Source organism: Opisthocomus hoazin, chromosome 6 (genome assembly GCF_030867145.1).
Source record: "Opisthocomus hoazin isolate bOpiHoa1 chromosome 6, bOpiHoa1.hap1, whole genome shotgun sequence".
NCBI lineage: Eukaryota > Metazoa > Chordata > Aves > Opisthocomiformes > Opisthocomidae > Opisthocomus > Opisthocomus hoazin.
The window spans coordinates 66,098,312-66,121,183 of record NC_134419.1 but is presented as its reverse complement, the minus strand read 5'-3'; the positions used below and the strand labels follow the sequence as shown (position 1 = coordinate 66,121,183).

Below are 22,872 nucleotides of genomic sequence, written 5' to 3'. Positions count from 1 at the left end.
TTCTTACGACTCGGGTAACAGAGTCAACCCCTCAAGTCGTTCTATAGAGGAGGCTACCCCAATGTTTCTTACGAGAGGGTGCCAAGGAAGCTTTGCCACCCCTAGCTTGGAAATTGTGTTAACATCAATGTGTGCAAGCTATGCAGAAGAAAATTTCCCAGTGATTCAGTCTTCAGCAATTTTATACTGCTCCAGACTTGCTCACGAGATCTTTCCTGACTCAGATGACCAGTTATCGTTTACTGAAGTTGGGTAACATGTAGCAGGTGTCTCGGGGGGAACAACATGAAGATAAAAAGATGACTGCATTTCTAAATAGCTGAAGGAAGAGAGATGTGCTAGAAAAGCAAGCCAGCTTGGAAGAGGAACAACACGCTGTTTTAAAATTCATGCAAAAGGGCATTTTTGCATATTGGGGTATTGACAAGAGTGGAAAGAGGAAGAAATTCAATGTCGTGAGAGCATTGTTCCTGATGTAGCCACATTCATGGTGTGACTGCCTTGAAGGTCATCTGCAAATTGGAAACAAGCCTAAAGGGCTCAGGGGGCTTTATTCTCTTGGTGGAAAGACACCTACACTATTTCAGAAGAGCAAGGAGCAATTAAGTGTGGAGGCCAATCCATTCATCCATTTTCCTTGCTCTTTGTAGCTTGAAAAAATGTGGAAAATCCTTTAGTCTTTGTCCAGCTAAGGGGCATTTCTTCCACTAACAGAGACCACTGGATTGTATTTTATTTTTAGTATATAATTGTGCCTGTTTCTCTAAGCCACAGCTCTAAATCATAATTTAATAAGGACCACACTGCATCCCTGACAGATGTTCCTTCCTGCCAGCACAGAGATGCAGCTGTTAAGCTGGAGTCTGCAAATCCAGACCTCTGGGCCGTGAAACAATTCTCTGATCAGTTTTCTGCACCCAAAAGCAGATCTCAATGCATGATCTGAACTGCTGTAAACACAGTACACAAAGTAAAAACCCAAAATACTCCTCATCAAATTGAAGTTGCACAAATCCAAGACTGCTATTAATCTTTATTTTTTCCTAGAGGGTGCATTGCAAAATCACTTCTCTGGAGTACAGAAGTTATTTAAGGTAACTTGCCCATATTTACACTTTATGACAGCTGCCCACACAATACCACCCACCTCCTCCTGCATGAACTGAGCCAGCAGCACCAGGCACGTATGTGTCATAGAACTACGGCTTCTGCCACACACTAAAGACAAAACGGATAAAGTCTGCCCATGAGGGTTCTGGCACAGATTTCCCAAAGCACAGGGTTAAGACAAGATGGAAAGTGTGTATTGTCATGTATATATAGCCAATGAATCTCCAAAGATTCCAGTTATCATATGCTAAAGGACTTCCCAATCTCCTTCAAGCAATATTGCCTGTAACTGGTCAGTCTGAAGCTGCAGTCAGCTTGGGATGAGGCATAGCCTGCAGTCCCCAGTGAGCAACTCTGCTGTGTGAGTGTAGCAGAAAAGTCTCTGAAACTGTGGGCTAACTCACAGGCGGATAAAGAGAGCTCAGGTAGTCACTTTATAGATAATGGGATAGGAACATCTTCAGGTAAAATGGCCGAGGTTGCTGGATCCTTGGTGAAGAGCATTGTAAGAACTGCAGCCATCTCTTGCAGACATGCTGCATGACTTTAGCACACTTTCAAATCTATTTGTAGAACATTTGAAGGATATTTCTTTGCATTTTATCCTTTCGACCACGGGAACAGATAGTCTAAATGTTTTATCCTTTGTATGCTAAATGCCACTGCACATCTCCCTAAGAAGGATACAGGGAGCTGTAATTGCTGCATCTCCAGTTCAGAAATTAATTTCTAAAATGATATAAGATCTTCTACTGCATCCCTCAGCCTGACTGCTAGAAATCATGTACAGAATAACATAGGCCAAGGAGAGCAAGATGAAGGACAGCCAGTAATCTTCCAAAATCCAAGCAATGAGATACAGGGAAACCTACCCTTGCTTAAGCAATAGAGCCTTGGGCTGGAGAGAAAGGAGACAGCTTGTCCAGGAACGTTGTCAAGAGCTGTGTCACTTGATCAAGATCTCTTCAGCCAATTTTACAAAGCCACTGATTAAGAGTAGGACAGCAACTCCCACCATGCTACCACGCTGCAGCTCCAGCTCCATGCGAGATGGACCAGCACCCATCAAGACTCAGAAACTTGCATTCCCTCTAAATAGAGAGGGAATTCACTCAGACTCAGAAAACAAGGTGGCAGCGCAAGTGATGGTCTCTTTCCCTTTGGAGATGAAAAATCAGAGGGTGGCACTGAACTACTTTAAGATAACCAGAAAATAAACTGAGCAATGTTCCAAGTTGCATGAAATTCACAGCATCAATAATGCCTTTGTAAAAGGAAATAGATTCTTAAGGCTTTATTTTATATTTAATAATCCGATTCTATTTGATGTGCAAAGACAGAAGTCATTTTGATCTGGGATGCTTCTGCACATTACAGGCACCCACATATTTCTATCTTCCAGAGAGACTTTTTTTTTTTTTTTTAATCTCAATCTCTTTGAAAGTGCTATTTTTTACCCTTTGAAAAATAACAGTTCTTAACAATCCTTATGTCTCCAGTCAACCTCCCACAGCCCTACAGAAAAGTAAGGTTTTATTTAAAGTACTTTTAGTTGTCTCTGTGAATATTATGGACAGATCAGAGCTGAAGTTGTAGCTTCCAAAAATCTCCCGCAAAAGCCCCTTCCCATATCTCTCCTCCTCCCAAAAGCCAAAGCCAATGAAACATTTCTGTCTGTCTGTCTTTTGACAAAAAGCCTGATCTGTGCAACAGAAACTAAAATCCAGGATTTTTTTCATTCCAAAACCATATTCCCAACACCCTTGTCACCAACTTGCCATTTGGTCAGTTTTCTAACATTTAGCTTCTCTGGACAAGAAAAAGCAAAATCATGGAGATATTTTCCTTAAGCAAAAGATGTTTACCGGAAATCTTCTTTACTTCAAAGCAGCAACGAACCCACAGCACGTATCACATTTATGCCAGAGCTGTGACGAATGCCTGCTGAACTGCAGCACTTAAACCACTTGCATTTTAAACAGCAGTTTGTCAAGTGATGTTAATTATTTGGGAGGTCTCTGCTCCTAGAAACATAAATATTTCTTTTTACACTGATCACATTTTCTTTTCCATGTGGTGTATCCAGCAGAGACTGAAATTAAAATGGCTTCTTTGTGTGCCACGGTGTGGTTTATGGCTCAATTGCCCCTCTGTGCTTGAAAGCAGGGGGTAGCATCGCTCAGGGGCTCTGCACAGCACCGTCCCCATCCTTGCTTTGCAGGTGGAAACCTCCTCTCCACAGGTGGGAGAGCTCTCCCAGTCTCAAACCCACCCACCCTTCTTGAGGCTAGCAGCTTCCCTCTGGCTGACATCATAGGTCTGGGACTTGCAGCAGCCTGAGGATCACTTGAACTTTGAAGAGCAAGCAAAGGGCTCCGTTGCTAGGAAGCTCACAGGGAACAGAAGAAGAATAGGCTCTTGCAGGAGTCCAAGTCAAAAAAACCCAACCTCCACAGCTGCCAAGGTGCAACTCAGACACAGGTACATGCTGCCTTCAAACCGCCTCCCAGTTCAACAGACACTGCTTCTGAGGTTGCAGCCTCGATGCCTGAGCTCTGCTAAGCCAGGCCACAAGCCTCACAGTTCCTTGAAAAACACATTTTCAGCCCTGCCCTGGCATCTCACAGCAGGTCCTGCTCTCACTGACAAGTCTGTGGGCCAAGAACTTCCAACGTTGTATCCACGTGGTGCCATGTGGCTGCACCGCAAGGTCTAAAGTCTATCACAGAGAAAATACGGCTGCATCAGCCAGAGAAATCTTCACAAAACTGCAGCAAGCAACCCAAAGACTTTACCTGCAGTGAGACTAAAACAGCATTTTCAGTGCTACACTGAGCCATCTGCTAGTCAGTTGTGGGCGCTTGCTCGTTGGGAGTCTGCGTGCTTCAATCCACAAAGATTTCTCACCAAAGGTAGTCAAAGACGGGAACAGCCTCTGCTATCCAGGCAAATTTTACAGAGAGGTCACTGCAAATTCGTCCTGCCTGGGACAGGTGTTGGGTCCTTTTCTGTTCTCCAGACTTTATCGACAAAGCCTGCTGTGAGCAACTCCTTGAGCCCTGGGGACTAATCCAGTATGTCTGGGTAGGTCACCTTGCGTGGTGACCAGCCTCACACAGCCCCTGGGCAGAACTGCCACATTGTGTACAACGTGGTGGAGCAAATTCAGACCACGGGTACTTCGCAGAATCACAGAACGGTAGGGGTTAGAAGGGACCTCTGTGGGTCATCTAGTCCAACCCTCCTGCCAAAGCAGGGTCACCCAGAGCAGGCTGCACAGGACCGCGTCCAGGCGGGTCTGGAATATCTCCAGAGAAGGAGACTCCACAACCTCCCTGGGAAGCCTGTTCCAGTGCTCTGTCACCCTCAGAGGGAAGAAGTTCTTCCTCGTGTTCAGACGGAACTTCCTCTGCTTCAATTTGTGCCCATTGCCCCTTGTCCTGTCGCTGGGCACCACTGGAAAGAGTTTGGCCCCATCCTCCTGACACCCACCCTTCAGATATTTGTAAGTATATATTAGGTCCCCTCGCAGCCTTCTCTTCTTCAGGCTGAACAAGCCCAGCTTTGTGTTTACTTGGTGTTACTTGAGCCCCCCATGCTTTCCCTCTGTAGTACGATATACTTACTCGTACAGGCAGAAAAGGGTGTAAACTGCACCACAAAAAGCAGCTGATTTTCGTAGCAAGGTGCCTTAGTTTATCGCAAAGGCTTCTCATAGAAAAGTGATCTTAACTTTATGGAGAGAGTGAGAACTCCAGATTTCTGCTGACAGAGGCTGTTGTGGGGGGAGGGGGGAACTAGGACCACACTGCTGACATTCCGTATCATGTTCTTTAATGTATATGGCTTTTATTTTATCCCCTTTTTACCATTTTCCCTTTTTCTTTAAAATAAAAGTGCTATCAACATTTCTAATTGGAAAGATATGTTCGTGCATCCGATCAATTATCACGGCTCTCTCTGAGCCCACCCCATTTGCTGTGCTGTTGGACCCACAGCAAATTTCAGACAAACCAAAGGACTCCTCTCCCCAGCCCCATCAACTGCAGTCATCTTGACTGTCAGTTTTAATGCCAATGAATTACAGTGTCCCTTCAAGAGACAATCAAGGACTGAGTCGAGGAACAGAAATACCGGTGAGACTAACTCCATGAGAGCTACAGAGCAGGCAGCTCTGACTCGTTCTGGACCAGCTTCACTCAGATAAACACGTTTTCAAAGTAAAACACTGGTTTAGAGAGGGATAGATGGTGACAAAAATGAACAGACAACAACGCTAGCAGGAATCAATCCTAGAGCGAAGCACAGCGATACGCAGGGCGGCAGCATATGCTCTGACTGTGGGCACTCGTACTGCCAGGCCTGCAGCTGGCAGCCACGCTCTAATTTAGCTTCTGGGAGACAAGATCTCTCCTGACCTGCAGCTCAGCACCCTGCTGTGCCATCAGTAATCCCCATCGATTCCCAAGGGCAGTCAATTGGGATCAATTCTTTGCTTTGCTTTCACTTTCCAGGAAAACTCTCTTTCCTTTAGGATTAATCTTTTTTAGATTGATCTCAGTGCAACCCCCTGCTTGCATGGATATCAACAACGTAAAATTAATAAAAAGAAAGCAGGCCTATCAATTCTGACATTATATGTCCAGAGACCACCTCTTCTTGATTCCTGCGACATGTCAGCAATGATAATTATGTTTGTTTTGCAAATTTATTTCATACTATTAACAATATGAATCATCTGTTTGCAGGAGTACTTGTTTTGATTAAGCATGCAAATGATTCCCTAGGAAATGTCAGAGGAACCCACAAATCTTACTGAAGAGACACCTGCTACCTCTAAATTGATTGAATGATAGCTCAACATATCACCCATCATTCTTAACAAAACAAGAGTTAAGTGAGGAAGAGGTGAAGAAGGATCAGAGGTAAGAGCACTTCCGTAACAAGGAGGGAGACGATCAGTCAAAGAGGAGACAAGTAAGACAACAAAATCTGCCAAACAACATTCAGTCCCTAGGTCCCACCAGCACAGAGCATCAAGTCGACACAGAAAAGCTAACAGGAAAACGCCATGAAAGCAAAGGACAAAATAAGAATGGGGATACTCTTTGCTCTCACCTCTCGTAGCAAGATCCCTACAGCCAAATACTGCCACAACTAATGAAAAACTCATTTGCCTTGCACAATGAATAGAACAGTTCCGAAGTATAAGCACGGTTACCCATAAAATCTCTATATACAGAGGTATTGTACACCTCTTCTTCAGCAGTGCTGTCAGCAGTCAACACACTTTACTATCTGCCACCTTGGGACACTGGCAACTGACCCATGGGTCAGAGGCACAAGCTGAAACAACCTCTGGGAGCCCCACTTTCAGCAAATGCCAACACTGCTTTGGCACCCTGCCCCGGGTCCTCTGTGCCAGTTAATCCAACCCTGAGCAGGATTAATTTTTCATACACACACACACTCACTCGCTCTCAGGGCTATATATCAGTCGTGCTGATAGCGGAGTGAGTTTCGAAAAAGCCTTTTCTCCCCAGTCCCATATTAGCTCTCAGCAAGCAACTGTCTGCAGAACATGGGAGTTCACCCCCTAGTGAGGCTGATCCCATCACCAGTCACTCCATCAAAAGAGAAGTTACTCCAAAATCTAGACAATAACTTAGATATAAGAACACAAAGTAACACCAATTTGCAAAGAAATCTCACTAACATGCGATAAACATTATCAGGTCTTTTTTTTTTTTTTTGCTATTGTTTCTTATTTCTTCTGGATATTTGCAGCTTTAATTAGATGTAAGAAGTTGGAAATTATTAAAGTTGAAGTTGTGTACAGCAGTGCGCACTGCAGTACAATTCTGTTTAGTGATATTAACTGCAGGGCTGAAACGTGGTGTTTGCAACGATTATTGCAATGAATATACAGAATGAGAAACAAAGCGTGGGGTTGATTTCAGCACTTGCATATAGATATACCCTTCACTACACTATGAGGAATTAAAAGAAAGCTAAAAATAGAGCTCTATTGTGCAAAGTAAGAATAAATGAAGTTGCATACAGTAGCTATTTTACACTAGGGAAATGGCCTCCATCCTCTGCTGCTCCCCAAAGCCCTGCAGCCACAGCTCAGCAGCTCTCGCTAGGGCTGAGGGCTTCCACACCGCACCCAAATATCCCGTACCTCCCACCAATACGTGCGAGCAAGACCCAGAAATTGTTCTCCGAGAGAACAAAACATGGAGGAAGGACAATGCCAGCACTTCACACCTCTTCTGCACGGGAATAAATGACCAGGCAGGTGCAGGAAATTCTATGGAAAATAAGGTCCTGATGAAACGGGAAATTAATCCAGACAGCCACCCAAAAGCCTACAGCCATGCAGCACGGATGGAGCCCTGCTACACCATAACTCCCGCTTCCTTCTCCTTTTTTGCGGCACAACCACACAACTGTGGCTGCATTGCTCACCAGGCCTGTTTACAAGTGGTGAAGGGAAAATCTGGCCATGCAGAACACTTACATGGGCCTCTACATACACCACGAAAAGACACACGAGCCATTATTCATATTGTATCCACAACTTACAGAGCACCATCTGCAAGCAGCTTAAAAACTCAGTCATTCAAACTGAAAATCACATCTGTCAATCAGTACCGCTTCCCAGGCTAAAAACCCGATGCGCCCTCTCTCTAGAGGTTTCTTTGCAATTACACCGATGCCATACAATTACTGTTTAGAAAATGTGGCCCAAGATACTTTTTTCCCTGCTCCTTGTAAAAATTAGTCCACCGCAAAACACTGATGAATGCCTGTGACACGCAATTAAAGCAAAAATAAAACAAAGCCCTGCAATGAGGGACTTATTAGTAATTATGACTTGTAGGAGGGAAGGTTATCAAGCAAATGTGCAGGTATGCACAGACTCACATATCCCCTGCATATGAATTAATCCACCGTGTACACTCTAACTAGTCAAAAGCCCTCGGAAGAGACATGTACATGTTGATCACTAACCTCTGCACGTCTGCATACACTGAATCCCTCTCTCAGCACAGTGCAGCAGCTTCCTTGGCTAAACCATCACTTGGCGTTAGTTCGGTTCTGAGTGAAATAAAAAATACTCAGGTGTTTTTTTTCTCAGGGAGAAACTCCTAGATTTAGCCCCCTAAAATCAAGAATAGGTTCTTCCGCAAATAGCGCCTCGCTCATAGCCATAAGGAGGAATTAAAAGCTACTGCAGCAGTGACGGGTGAATCAAATGCATAAGACCATACGTATTACAACATATGCATCTAATAGAGAAATGATTCAAGCACGATTGGCTAGCAAGCAGCTTAATATAAATATTTAGCAAACTCTGCCTGTGTTCTAGGAATACCATAGCACACAGTCATTCTTGAAGCAATCCGCCTTAGATGAACCACAAGCAATCATATTAACATTTCCTGTTTAAAATATTAAAATAAACACCACATGTATAGATATTACTTTTTAAATAGCAAGTGAACATCCTGTCCATCAAGCTTGTGTTACCTTTGAACTTTCTATTTTGACTTCTCTTCTCCTTGCATAGAGAGCTCTGGAAAGCACCCTGAGGACTTCTGTGGATGGCGGTGGGACAGGGAGAGGGAATGGGGAAGAGGAGCAGAGGCCATCACAGTGCCAAGCACAGGGACATAGATGAAAACTGCATGAGGACGCTTGGGCAATGCATGTCATTTCACCGAGAAGAAGAGTGACCAGCTCCCATGTCCCAGCATGTCAAGCCATCAGATGTCTCCTTTCAAAAACAAAGGTACTGCCTTTCATGGCACAAGCCCGCTGGGGTTCGTTTGCTAGTGAGCAGTGAAGTCGGAGGTGGGTCTCTCCCAGGAAGCTCAGGCAACTGATGCTTCAGTGACCCTAGCTCAAAGCTTATTTTTCCTCCCAGTCCCATCAAGTGGGAAACTTTCCTTCAGGTGCCCATTCAGCACCCACTAACTCCACCACTAGGACAGACTAGTGTGGCTTTCCTGCACTGCCACTGTGTCAACAGGAAAGCAGCGTTTTCAATGTCTGCCTACACGAGCACAGAGGTACCTCACCATATGGCTCAGATAGCATTAGCACAGCGCCAGCTTGCAGGGCTTCACATAATAGACCCGAGCAGCAGTGCAGGTCCAGGGACACCCAGCGTCACCACCACTGACCACGCATCCGTGAGCATCGTGCTTCGCCCACCCATGCCTTTCCCCGTGCCAAAGGATGCTGAGACCCCTCTGCACAGGAGGAATGCTGCGTGGCTTTCCTTGGCTGCTTGAAAGCAGATTTGAGGGTGAAAGAGGGTAAAATGAAGCCAGGTGCTCCTCATGGTGACAGTCTCTGTATGGTCGCACCTGACTGCTATAAACCTCTGCCCTTACATCAGGGCACCGACTGCCTTTTAAAATCACCACCCTGGTTTTATGCTTTTTTGAAAGGGTGCCTCCTTCATAATCCTATTCAGGAGCTTTTATCTCAATTCCCTTTTCTGACCCCGCCAAGGTCAGCATGGGCCCTGGAGGAGGCCGGGACCCGGTGCACCGCTCTGGGCACACATCTCTGGGAAACCGGCTGCCTCCGTGGGACCAGCCCAGCAGAGCCACAAGCAGCCAGCCCGTGCAGTATCTCCCCATCTGAGACAGTTTTCAGCAAGGTTAAATTACTTAGGTGCTTGTGAAAATCCCAGCCCATGCTTGCAAAACAGAGAGGTCACCAGAAATGTCTGGAGGACATGAATTTATGCTTTACCTGTGCTTTCTAAAAACAAAGAACGTAAGCCCCCAGGGCTGCCAGTACAACTCGTTTCAGTACTACTACACTCATTTGCAATGATCCTTCTGAGAAATGGATAAGGTTTTGGTTCTTTCGCCCCAGCTGTTTTGAAACACATCTGAAACAGAATTACTCAGCAGAAAGATGGAACTGGAAGAATGGTAGCCACAGACAAACCACAAGTGCAGATGCAGTCTATTTTTGTTGAATGTGCTTTGTTGCATGACTTTTTATTATTTATTATTTAAAAAATATAATGCACATCCATTTTTTCTTAAAGTGTTTCTGTGCTAAACACAGCAGTGCATCACCTCTGTAGTCCCTCTGTATGAAGAGGGAAATTTGAGTTAATTACCCACATCTCTTCATTAGTTTCCCTGTCCCGATAAAATAAAAATTAGAGAGAACCATGCTTGCTAGAGTAGAATCGCTGAAAGGCAGAAGTTGCAGGATTACTGCGCAGCTGGCTGCAGGCAGGAGAAAGCCCCAGCAGGAATGCCAAGTCCCTGGCACACACAGCAGACATATATAGCTATTCTTCTTTCCCAGCCAGGTTTTCTTTTTTTTTTTTCCCCCCAACTCATTCAAATAATGCTTCAAAGGGGAAAAGGCAGTTACAATCACAAGATGACAGCCAGAGCAATTTATTTCTGTTGACCTGACAGTACTGTTATCCTGCATATTGCACGTATATCGTGAGATTAGAGAAGAAATAAGGTCAGACCACGGATAAAACTTCCAAGACGCAAACCATGAACAAATGCAAATCTCTACTGAGACATGCTTGCTAAATACGTTTAGAGAGAAAGTAATCTACCTCCTACATCCATTTGTTCCTTAAACTATAGGGTTTGGACTTGGTGGCAAATATGAGAAGAATCAGGACTGTAACGTGAATATTCACAGCCGAAGCGTATGCACCTCATGCATCTCTGTTCAAAGAAAGGATACGAGATACCCCAAGCCCACGCAACACTTCACCTGCGCCTTTCATACCCGTATTTACTATTGTAACAAGGAAGCATCACTGAAAACACATTCGTACCGCACTGAACACGCAGCGCTTTTACTACACCCAAAGTCAAAGAGAACATTTCAGAGCAATGGGCAACTTTGATATTTAAGGAGTGCAACACTCTCACAGGAGCATTTACGGCCCGAGATCCGTGCTGACAGGGCCACGGCCAGTACCGCGCGCTGTCTGTGGATTCACATTCTGTTTCGGCGTCGGCCTGCGTGGGATATTCCCGTCCCTCGCCCGCGCTGCGCTGCCCAGCCGACGCAGCCGGCACGCTGCACTTCATCCGTCGCTTCGGCTGAGAACAGCCAGCCCAGACCAACGTCCGTTTCCCAGACCGCACCGATTCAAAACAAAATAAATCGGTTGAGAAGAAACCCGCTGGCTGGAAGGAAGAAGGAGGTGACCGTGTCGAGAGCCGGCCAAGCTGCCTTCCAGTCACCTTCACCGAGGCTCCGCCGACCCGTCCCCGGTGGGCACCGTCGGGCAGCGCACACGCACAGCCCCCCACACCCCCGGCAGCGCTGCCCAGGCAGGCATCCCCCCCTCAGCCCCAGCCCGGGGCTTCCTCTTCGGCCACCCCGCCCGGCGGCGGGGCGATGGAGGATGCTCCGGGCGGCCAAGCCCGCACCCCCCGCCTCACCTTCCCCGCTCCCCCGCCGCGCAGGGCCGGTCCTTACCGCAGAGCAGGCCCCTCGTCACCTGCCCCCCCATGGCGGCGCAGCCCGTGGGGGGCCCCGGCGGCCCCGCTCCGCGCCTGCGGCCCCGGCGGGAACCGGCCGCCCCGCGCCGGCAGCCGCCACCCACTCCCGCGCCTCCCGCCGCGGCACCGGCCCTGGGAGCTGTCATCTTTATTTACATAAGAAGGAGGAGACTCCGCGGCTTCCTGAAATAGCCGCCGGCGGGGCATCGGTGCGGCGGGGCATCGGTGCGGTGTGCCCGCGTGCCCCCCCCCCGCCCCGCACACCGCGCGCAGTCCCACCGCACCCACACGCGGTACCCGGCTCCCCGGCCACCCCAAGGGCGAGGCCGGAGGCACTGCCAGCTCCTCTGGAAACACCTCGAGGACTCGTTTATGAAAACCAAGCGGCTTCGGCCATCCGAAACTTTCCCTAGGCAGCGGTTCGGTATCTTCGCACAAAGCCCCGGGATAAATTAGAAAGGCCAAGGGGGGGTTAAAAAATAAAAGTTTTTTTAAAAAAAAAATTATTACCAGACATCACCGCACTGGAGTCTTCAAACGGCCTCTGCTGGTTAATTATTAATTATTTAATAGCAAAGATGAAGTGCTTGAAATGCATAAGGGTTCGCCACGGCCTGTAATAATAAAAACATTACCCTCCGTAAGCTCTTTTGTGCGAGGCTCGCGTGCTCAGCCCAGATACAATGCTGCCCTGCTCGCCAGCTCATTACCTCTGCTGACGGATAACGACCAGCGTTATGGAAAGCGGGGAGGATGCCGAGGCTGGTGCAGGGAGGTGTGCGGGGTACCGCACACAGGGCTGGTCCCTCAGTTGCTCTCTGCACCCCGCGGTTCGTGCAGGAGCTTGCTCGTTCCCTCCTCTCCACCTCTGGCATCGCACACCCCTGCCCACAGGCACGTCTCCCTCCAGCTCTCCTGTCCGCTGCTCCAAGGGTAAATTAACACAGCAGGCACCGAGCCGCCACAGCCGGCCTTGGCGTAGCCCAGCTGGCTCTTTTAAAACTAGTTCATGCACCTTTACGCTGCGCCGCAGCTCCTCTTCACTCTGCGAAGGAGCGGGAGTCAAACTCCCACAGCGGCGAGTGCAGCTCTGCCTCCCAACTCTTACCATGGCGCTGGGCAGATCCTGCCATCCCACTGCCTTGACTCTGCCACCGGAAAAATGGGAAATAAGGTTTTCTCTCGCCTGTATTGTAAGGATTATTGCCTAGGGTGGCTGGGTGCTGAGGTCTCAGCAGTTCTGGGAGAAAAAAAAAAAAAAATAGCATGCAAAAAGAAGCCCAAGCCAAAAAGCACAGTCAGGGTGTTTGCACTAACACTGAGCGCGTGAGGAAAGCTGTGCCCAGCACTTCCAACCTGCGAAAGGAGCCTCTCCCAACCCCACAGCAGCAGCCAGGCACCACCGCCGTCTCACCCACCAGCTCCCGCCTGCCCGGCCAGGGAGACTCACACCCGGACCCCAGAGCCAAGCAGCAGCTCTTCCCTAGCTGAGCAGCGCGCAGGCAGCGCTCCGCTCCTCCCTGCCCAAAGTCACACTCTGCAGAGCTTATGGCAGCTTCTTGGCAGAAGACTCTTCCTCTTTTTTCTTTTCCCTTCTATTTTTTTTTCCCCTTCCCCTCTCAGACGATGCTGCATTTACAGCAGCACCAGCGCGGGTTGAGGACGCGTCCCCAGAAGCACCGCAGCCTGGCCCCCGCATCCCAACGGGTGCGGGACATCTCTCAGGTCACGCCAGCCCATCACAACACCCCAGCTTTGCTCCCACAGGGACATTGCCGGTTTCACCTCCTGGCAGGCAACACACCCACTCGGGCTGGCAGCAAAGGGTCCAGGCGCTCACGCCATCAACCACCACCTTCCACTGGGAGGAATGGAGATGGACTTGGACATTCAACCCCAAATTTTCTCTCTCAGTTTCTCATTTCAGCTCTGCTTTCCATCCTCACCTTAATCTTGCTACAGCTCTGTGAATAATTGACTTCTTGGTTCAGTGCCTCAACCAAGAGATTGCTAGGAAAAAAAATACGATTTCATGTTGGCCCAAAACCGAATGCTTTGTGCGTCTCGCTGAACAAAATGTTTCTTTAACCCAGAATGAAGCATTTTATTTTCAGAGTTATTTTTACTTCATTTTTTCAAGTTATGATCATTGAATCCAGCTCTGAAATGATGTCTTAAAAAACCATTAAGCCCTTTGTTTTGAATATACCAAAAGGAAAATTTTAAATTGTTATCTTTTCAGATTTTTTTTTTTTTTTTTGCAACTTATTGACTTTGTTTGTCTGGGTTGGGGGTGGAGAGGGCAGGCTGCCAGAATGAGTCATCCATTTGGCAGAAAATGATAAACAATTTCAATTGATTTAAAAATTGCAAATTTTTTTGGAAAAAAATATCCATCAACCCCCCTCTCCCAAACTTCACTCAGTGGTCCTGGGCTCACAGCCCCACAGAGCCATCCACGGTACTCAAACGGCCTGTCCGCCCTGTTCCGTGATAATTCCTCGAGGATTATTTGCCAGAAGGCAAATCTTTCCTTCACAGCCATGTCGTGCCAGAACTTGTTTCTCGTTTGTTCTTATCACCTCCATGTCCACTTCAGACCTTGCCCTTTTTGAAGTTCCTCTTCAGTCTTTCATGTTTATGATTTTTCTCTAGACAAAGAAAACTCACCTGCAACCTTGTTCCTATTTTACAGTTCTCTATGCCGATACCCTCTAGGTCCCCTTGGGCATCTTCTCTGCTTTTCCCAATATGGGCAAGGCCTCCCATTTTGGCATCAAGTACAAAAATCAATAATGTCCCATTTGTGCTCTCTTCTAAATCACTGACAAAGGCTGGACCTAACAGAAACCCAGCCTCTAAATCCATTCCCACTCAAGAACAGTGTCCAGCAAGCTCTGGCCAAGCAGCAGCACTGCATCCAAGCCGGGAGGAATCTGCTGCAGGAATATTTTGAGGCAATGTCCGATCTTCCTAAATAGACTTATTAACCACAAGAGTAGGATGCTGAGGCTGCAGAGGACTTAACGCAGATAGATTCACGGTCATCAGGCTGTGTATTAGCCTAAAACCTTGCATCTTTCCAAGCCACCCTTGAGCAGACAACGGGGCACCTCTCCCACCCCTCCTGCGATAAAACCCCCAGCCCTGGGCACTGGGCAGTGGGTTTGGGTATGAAGTTGAGGGGTGGTAAGCAGCTGCACCGCTTCCCTGGTGTCCTGGTCAAAAGGCTAGCAGTAAGCAAGGAGGATGCCCAAGATCCACCATGGTCTGGGAAAAGACATCTCAACATGGCCAAACAGACCATTCCACCCCAAATGATGGAAAGCAGCAGAGACACCTGCAGGAAAAGCCATCTCTGCAGAGACCTGCCTTGCCTTGCGCAGGACGACACATAGAAAACGGTACAAAGAGACAGGGAAGAAGGAGAGGATGAAACATCCATCTCATGGAGATCAAGGATAAGATTATACATACACACAGGCTGGGACAGCAAAATGAAATTCCAGTTCATGCGAGTCTCATGCAGCTAAAACTGTTTTGGGGCTGGATCTAGCTCTATGGAGAAATGGAGTTTACTTTTCATAAGCAAGACAAAACAAGCAATAAAACCTCTCTTGATGTGGGTTTCACCCACTTCAACTGTGCTGCAGGTAGAGACATCCCACCAAGAAACAGTCCAAAAAGCTTCCTTGAGTATCAGTATGGGGGAAAGGAAGGAACTGTGGAAATCAGTCTGATGTTTGCCAGGGACAGAGAATCATCTCTTAATGATTTTTATGTTTATAAAGATGCCATCAATTTCTCTATTACTACTTGCACTTGACTTTATGGTAACACACAGATTGACTAGAAAATGTCCTTTTCCACTCGATACAGTAGCTCTAAGCAAAAAGCTGGAGACCATCTAGAAAGACAGGAGAATTTAGGGGAACACATTCTCAAGTCTTTTTTCAGTGCAACTTTCTGACTGCTATTAGAGGGGAAACTTCACCTGTACAGAAAACAGATTTCCTCCAGGAACTTCTGCCACCGTAACTCCAGAGGAAAAACAATGTTCTCAACAGGAAAGCATCCAAGAGAAAACATTTCACCAGCATGCACTAGTGCACAAGAAACGGGGACCAGTGCTAGGAAGTCTTACTTTCTATGCATCCTTTTAGCATTAACTTTTTGCAGTTAATGGAGGGGGCTTAGACCAAAGGCGTGTCTCTGCTTTCAATTCTTTATCTGTAATGCAAAGAATACAGGTACTGCCCTAGCAAAAGGTATGCTGATTAGTTGATATTTATGCATCCATTTGAGAATACAATGAGTTATGTCATTATAAGCATTATTATAAAGCTGCAACTCTGGATGAAAGTCAAATCTCAACATGTGAGTCAAAGTAAATTCAAAATCCTGGCTGAAATTCTAAAAATCACCATTCAAACCTACAAACTACGGCACCACAATCACTAACCCAAGTGCTCAGTTATCCCGGTACAATTGTCTGCGGGCACAGCAGAATGGGGAATTTAAGGACAGGGAAAATCTTTCGGCTGAATATCCACCTCACATTTCCACTCAGCGTAAATGAGACATCAGTTGTGTTTGCTCCAGTGACAGGAGCCGCAGCGGCACAGCGGTGAAGGCTGCCTCTTGGCAGGGCAATGAAGATATCAGCGAGGTGTTGTAATGGATGCCCAGATGCAGACTGATTCAGTGAAGGAGATGCGGCAGCGACAGGAGAGCCCAAGGTCTCATGTCGCTGCTCGGGGCTGCGACACCTGAAGCCAAAGCTGCCACGGACATCCCAGGTTTAACTCCGACCCTGCCAGAGCTCGGTGTTTTGTCATAACCTCCCTGTGCAACTACCTGCAGGAGTGAAGGCAGGGAAGAGCAGTGCTGGAAAGGGGCAGGAGGCTGAGCAGTGAGAAGGATTTCCAAGGCAAGGAACCAAACCAACCTCAGGCCAAGTCGCACAACGTTTCTCCATCAGCATGCAAAGACTCTCGCAAGCCCCCACTGGATACAGGGTTTATCTTCAAAGACAGTGACTTAGTGTATGAAAGTATCAGGAAAGAAATTAATGTCCCAAAAGACAAGAGTTCCCTCTCTTCCTTGAATATTTTTGGGATAATATATCAGGAAAGCCCTGTGGAACAGCACAAGGTAGCATAGACTGGAGACGACAGATATCAACGTAAGCTGCGCCTTGCAATAAAGCATTACATAGGGCTAAACTGTGTTTCTGAAAAGTAACTTTTAGAAGATACAGAAAATCTCTGCCTGCTTTGAGGCAACATCCCCTTGAATCTGCCAAAAGCCCATTCCTGAGGGAAAGTAAAATGCTGTGCATGACACTGACTGTGCCTTCGAATGCCTCCAGTCCTCACCTTTCTTTACATGCTAAATTCACATTAATAGTTTAGCCTCTTGCTGCCATTTCAGACCAAGTCTTCAAGCACAACACATTTCAAAAGAATTTCAGGTCTATCCAAATGTAATGGAAAATGAAGATAAAAGCATCTCACTAGAAGAAACATTGTAATTTAAAAAAAAACAAAGAAATGCTGATTTATAACGCTCATTTCACAGAGCTGACTTTTGCTTTCAGAACAAGCATAGGAACCAGAAAGAAAACTAAAGTTTCTATCTTCAAGCAAAGATTTTCTTTCATCTCATGTGAGTACCTCTACTTTCACTCTGACTGGAGGCACAGCACGACAACAGCATGGCAGGACTGAGAAATCTGTATATCAAGCCCAGTTCTGTGGCTATTCAACGTCTGGAAGCTTCAAACAGCATCATTCCACATGATAAGGCACTATGACAGCCTTTAGCGACAAAAGCATAGTATTTTTCCACACAGAGCTACAGGGAATACTGGTACAATATATATCCCTTATTTTACATAAAGCAGCTTGTTCACACTTTATCATAGGCAATGTCCAAACTCTGCACTGAAAAATGAAATTACCAGCTGGAATCATCAACATTTTTATGGCATTTCCCCTTTAACATGTGACTGTTGAGCAAACTTCACTTTTGTTTTCACAATATTCCTGTAGAAAGAGGCGATGCCTCTCCGCCTGAGCTAGAGAAGCAGATTTTGAGTTTTTGCAAAAAGTTAAATGAGGATCTTACAAGCAACAGGTTAATTTTCTCTAACCATCTTCATTCAAGGCCCTCTGGAGAAAGCACAGGCAGGAGCTCTGTGAAACCAAAGAGGTAAATAAGGTAATTGGAGAGCACCAGCACCAGGGCACAAATGAAGGTTAGATAGGCAACTTCCACTCCAGCGTGCGCAAGCTTTTGAGAGCTTGACTTTGTAATCTTAATAACGTTCCCTCGGCTCAGAGGGGTAATTTCTAAGGATTTTTCTCAGCAAATACAATGACAGGAGAGAATAACCTCTGTGTTTTCCTGTCCCACCCTTTCTGAGAAAAGCCTCTCACTTGCACGCACTGATGTTTGTAACCAAGCAAAGGCACCATATGTTTGTGATGTAAATATTAGCCCAGCAGAGAAACACCTTTTTATTACCCTGTTGAAAGTCCTTCAGAGAGGGCGGCAAAAGGCAGCAGGGTCCCAAAGAAATCTTCTGGGCTGGCGAGATGGGCAGGCAGGACCACGCCACAGGTCCACGAGACAATGGCCCCCACCACGTGTGCCCAGCACCAAGTTTCAGCCTGGGCTTGGAAAGGCTTCTGCAGTCGTAGAGGGAAGTCCCTGATCCTCTCCCAGGACTGGCTCCCTGTGCACCCCTTCTCACCCCAAAACCTCCCAGCCTCCTGCTACAGGGCCTTCCTATAGGAAATGGGATTTATTTACAAAGCTTGCCCTTACGGAGCTGCTTTCACAAGCTCTTTTATGTTAGACTTCAAGCAACCAAACGAGATGGAGGTCAAATACTCCAAGGGCAAAACATATGGCAAGGGTGAATTTTCCAGCCCAGGCAAGACTAATCTTGCACATGTAAATACAAAACAAATCATGTAACGCCAGTTACACTCTTACACACATTGCCCTTCCCCACACCCTCTGTTCATCTGTTGCTCACCCTCCTCCAGTCTCCCACTCACCCTCACCAGATACTGCTGTCTCGTACCTCCCCATCCTAGACTGTTCGTGGCTTTTCAAGTTTTGTCTGAAATCTACTTCTCCTGCCTTATTATATCTTTCTTCTATTACTCAAATTAGAAGACATTTTGCATGTAACTCAGTCTCACAAAAGTATCATGAAAGATCAGGAGCCAGATGCAGTAGACTGAGGGCAGCTGTTATTGGAATGAGAAATAAGTTTTGGTTATTCAGCTCAGGACAACAGGATTTAATCAGGACAAAAATCAAGGTTTTACCTTCACAAAATGCCACTTGTTTTGGACCTACTTTATCAAACCACAAAGCAGATGAACATAAAATGCCAATACTGTACTGAGTAGAACAATTGTCATGTTCCCCTCCAGCTGCCCTTCCATACGACACCCGCATTTCCAGTAGGAGGGACCAGAGTTCAGAAGGACGCAAACGTCATAAAATTACCAAATGCAGAAGAATGTCTGTATGCCCAGGATCTAAAACATGCTAATATATTCATCACTACAACATCTAGACTGAGTGTCTCTGACCTACCACAGCTTCTTCTGATCTGCTGCAAACTTTCGCAAACCAAAACAACGCTGCCTCTGCCATTGCGTTCTCTTTCTCCCATACACCATGCCTTCAATCCAAAGGTCTTTTTCACTTCTCTTTCCTCCCTCCCCCATTCTTTGTCTCAGCATCCTCTTCTGTGCCGCCCACACACTTGGAGAGCAGACCAATCTGGCAGCCTCAAATAGCAACAAAAAAAAGGAAAGAAAAAGAAAAAAGAAGTTGTTTTCTGGCCTAGAAGACTTCTCTGTATTTTTATCTGCAGGGAGTGACCAAATCTCTTTTCCTTTTACCAGGAACCAAGGGGAACAGTGATGGCTCCCAAGGTCTCACACTCTCACAAATCAGCCCCGACAAAAACAAGGAGGAAAGGCTGGCATTTCTTTCCGACACACAGGCACCTATGAACAGGAACATTAAGCTTATTTTTAACCATGCCTCCTTCCAGCACCAAGCACCAGTTAAAAATATCCATTTTCACAAGGTGGGGTTTCATTAACCAGTTTTCTTGTCTGCTTTTCTCAAAAAGGGCTGAGGACAAACTCTGCTGCCTGGAGGCTGGTTACCCAGCCAGGTGGTTATCGGCACTTCAGGGACTGCTGGGATGGCTGGGTGTGCGCCCACACACGCAGCACAAGAAGGGGGTTCAGAAGGGCGCAGACCTCCACGCGCAGCACGCAACCTCACGGAGCCGACACGGCACTCACAGCATCTACCCATCCAGGTCCCAACCCTGCAATCTCACCAGCATATGCAGAAAATCCACTCTGGCATAAAGCATCTAATGACATTAATGGCACACAGCACAGTGATACGGTCCAGGCATGTGGAAATAATCACAGGCCCAGAACCCAGGGTGACTGATTTTTTTTCCCATTCAACATATGTTTTACTTAGATGTCTGCTTCTTCCCATCCTTCTTCCTCTTGGACTCCCAAACTGTTTTTGTCTTTGGTGGAACACAGGAAAATGTCTTTAATACAGGAAGATTACAGGTTAAATCACAGCTATCTGAGAAACATAAAATTGTTAACTTAGATATAAACAAGAGATTTTATTAAATTCACATATTCCTAATAATAGGCAGAATCTGACCTCAGCATGACTGGTCACTGAGCAGATAAAATGCATCTGAACTCTGTTCAGCATGAGTGTCTAAAAATAGAACCAAAAAAGCTGCGTTTCAATGAGGTATAAACATTGCTTAGTAGGACCAAGTATAAGTTCCACAGGATGACTCAAAAACTCTAAGCTATTCTGTGCAGTTATTTGCTTTCTTAAGGTGACCTGTGAGCCATACCCCAGGCTGGTAAAAATCAGCAATGACATCATTTACAACATCAGCCCAGAGCATCTCTCCCTCCCTATCAAGTCATCTTAACTCAGCTGTTCTTATGCCCTGGAGATGTTTCATCTGCACAAAAGCATTTTAACCTGTGCAGCTACATGTCAACTACAATGACTTTTGTCACTTAGCTTTCTGTAGCCACGCAGACATACTGTCCATCTTCAACAGCTTTATCAACACAGTTACAGCAATAATGCTTCATAAGGCAGATACGGTCTTTAACCAGCCCTACACCAAGTATCAAGCAGCTAGACTGCTCTTGAAAGCAAATTCTCACGTCTTTTGGGAATTGAATGAGCCAACACACTCTTTGCCATGTTTCTGACCTGTATGGGCAGAATGGGACATTTTCATATCTCCTCCTGCCTTGTAACTTCAGGAGCCAATACCAACGCTTTAGTGGCAGCTGCATGCCCTTGCCCATAGGAGACTGTTGCTCTTCCCAGAGGAACCATAGAATCATAGGTTGGAAAAGACCTCTAAGATCATGAAGTCCAACTATACACCCAACACCACCATTCCTACTAAACCATATCCTGAAGTGCCACATCTACACTTTTTTTTAAACACCTCCAGGACTGGGGACTCAACCACCTCCATGGGCAGCCAGTTCCAACACCTGAATCCCCATTTGACTCTCATTCAGCCTTCACCTCCAAGGAGAAAACACAGACAGCTGACACTCAGTACTCCCCAACTTCAACCAGATCTTCACCAAATTGCACTGGGACTCACTTCTAATTCATATACAGTGTACTCAGTCCACTGACATTTCGAAGACCTCACTCAAGGTCTGACTGTGGTCTTGCTCCCACTTCAGTGATTGTTTCCCCTGCCGCTGCAGAGTGTGTTTGGAGGACAGAAGAATGTTTTTCATTAATACAGAGTAGCTTAGAAGTATAAATCTTTTTCCATCCATCTAGATTAAGATAGGAACATTAGACATGGGCATGAAAAGATGAATATCTCTGCATGTTCAGTGTTAGCAGAAGTCTGCACATTACATGGATGTGATGTCATTTCGAGATGATGGTGCTTTTAACAGTTATAACTCTATTCAAGATCCATGTCTTAGGAGTTTGTGGTCTTCCCAGATGTAAGTTTCTGCTTCATGACAAACACCAGTACCACCTGTCAAGGCGGAGGTTTATTTAAGAGAATATGTATGAGACGTGGGCAACCCATACCACAATGACCCCAGCAACTCCCCTATGAATCAGCTGCTCTTGTTGTGAAGGGCAGCAAACAGTCTGTCCCTGGATGCTTAGACACCAGAGTTTCCTTGCTGGTCATTTCTTCTGGGTATTGTTCAGGCAAACGTAAAGACCAGTAGTGTGTACTTCTTTCCCCGCAACCCTGCTGCATATTGTTGATGCCGTTTAGCTATCTGCTGCTTTGCAAGTCTGTGAAACATCTAACAGTCTGACCTCAAAACTCAGGTGACACAGAGAAGCATCTTCACTCAATACCTTATTTCACCTTCTAGCAAACAGAAGCAGTATCTCTACCACACAGCTGGGATGGACACTTCTCTGGGTAAGACCACAGTCCGAGCCAATACTTGTCGGGATTTAAACAACTTGAGGAAGGAGACTCGGAAGACATTGAAATCTGAGTGGAAGAGTTGTGTAAAGACGCACAAAAATATTTGAAGGAGGTGGGCACAATAAAGAGGAAAGACATTTTTGCTGGCTCATGAAAACAAAACATATGCAGGGCTTAATCTGCCACCACTGAAATCAATAAGAATTTTGCCAGTGAAGCAAAACAAAAGCAGAAATGGAAGCAACATCTGACATTTGCTATGTTCGACTCATACAAATTGCTGTAGTTAACAGCCTATGAGATGAATAAATAATACACAACAGGCAGTGGATGATTTTAAACTTTCATATTCACAGTATGAGGGTGTCACGATCTGGAGAGTTTTGAAGCTGGTAAAGGCTGCTTATGCTGAGTCATATTTAGAAACAGATTTTCCATTTGGATAGTCATGCTAAATCTATAAAGACACCAAACAAAAGAACGTGTGAGAGGTAAAAAAGATAAAAATACAACATAGAGATTAAGATGCATGCTCAAGAATTGAAAGAATTTGGATAAAATTTGTTGTAAATAATTTATTGTTGAAGTAGCCCTCAAACTTCAGTTCTTGGAATGTAAAAGGCAAAATATTTCTGTAAATTCTTGATGTTTGGGAACTGATCATATAAGCCTCCGAGGCCAACTCCTTATCCAGTATAAATGAAAGCATCTGGTCTT

At 46.0% G+C, this 22,872-nt stretch overlaps 1 protein-coding gene across 4 annotated transcripts in view; it reads right to left on the bottom strand.

The window, feature by feature from the left end:
* Positions 1–22,872, bottom strand: part of NEURL1 (neuralized E3 ubiquitin protein ligase 1) — a 168,207-nt gene that overhangs the window by 87,193 nt on the left and 58,142 nt on the right. The window contains exon 1 of one of the 4 annotated variants that reach the window (XM_075423677.1): positions 12,138–12,188. The exons of 2 other annotated variants lie outside the window; for them this stretch is intronic. In XM_075423677.1, coding sequence (XP_075279792.1) covers positions 12,138–12,144 — 7 coding nt within the window. In that variant the 5' untranslated portion in view covers positions 12,145–12,188. Of the gene's footprint in view, positions 1–11,604; positions 11,700–12,137; positions 12,189–22,872 lie in introns of those variants that run through there. One more of the 4 variants, XM_075423676.1, reaches the window with a different exon arrangement.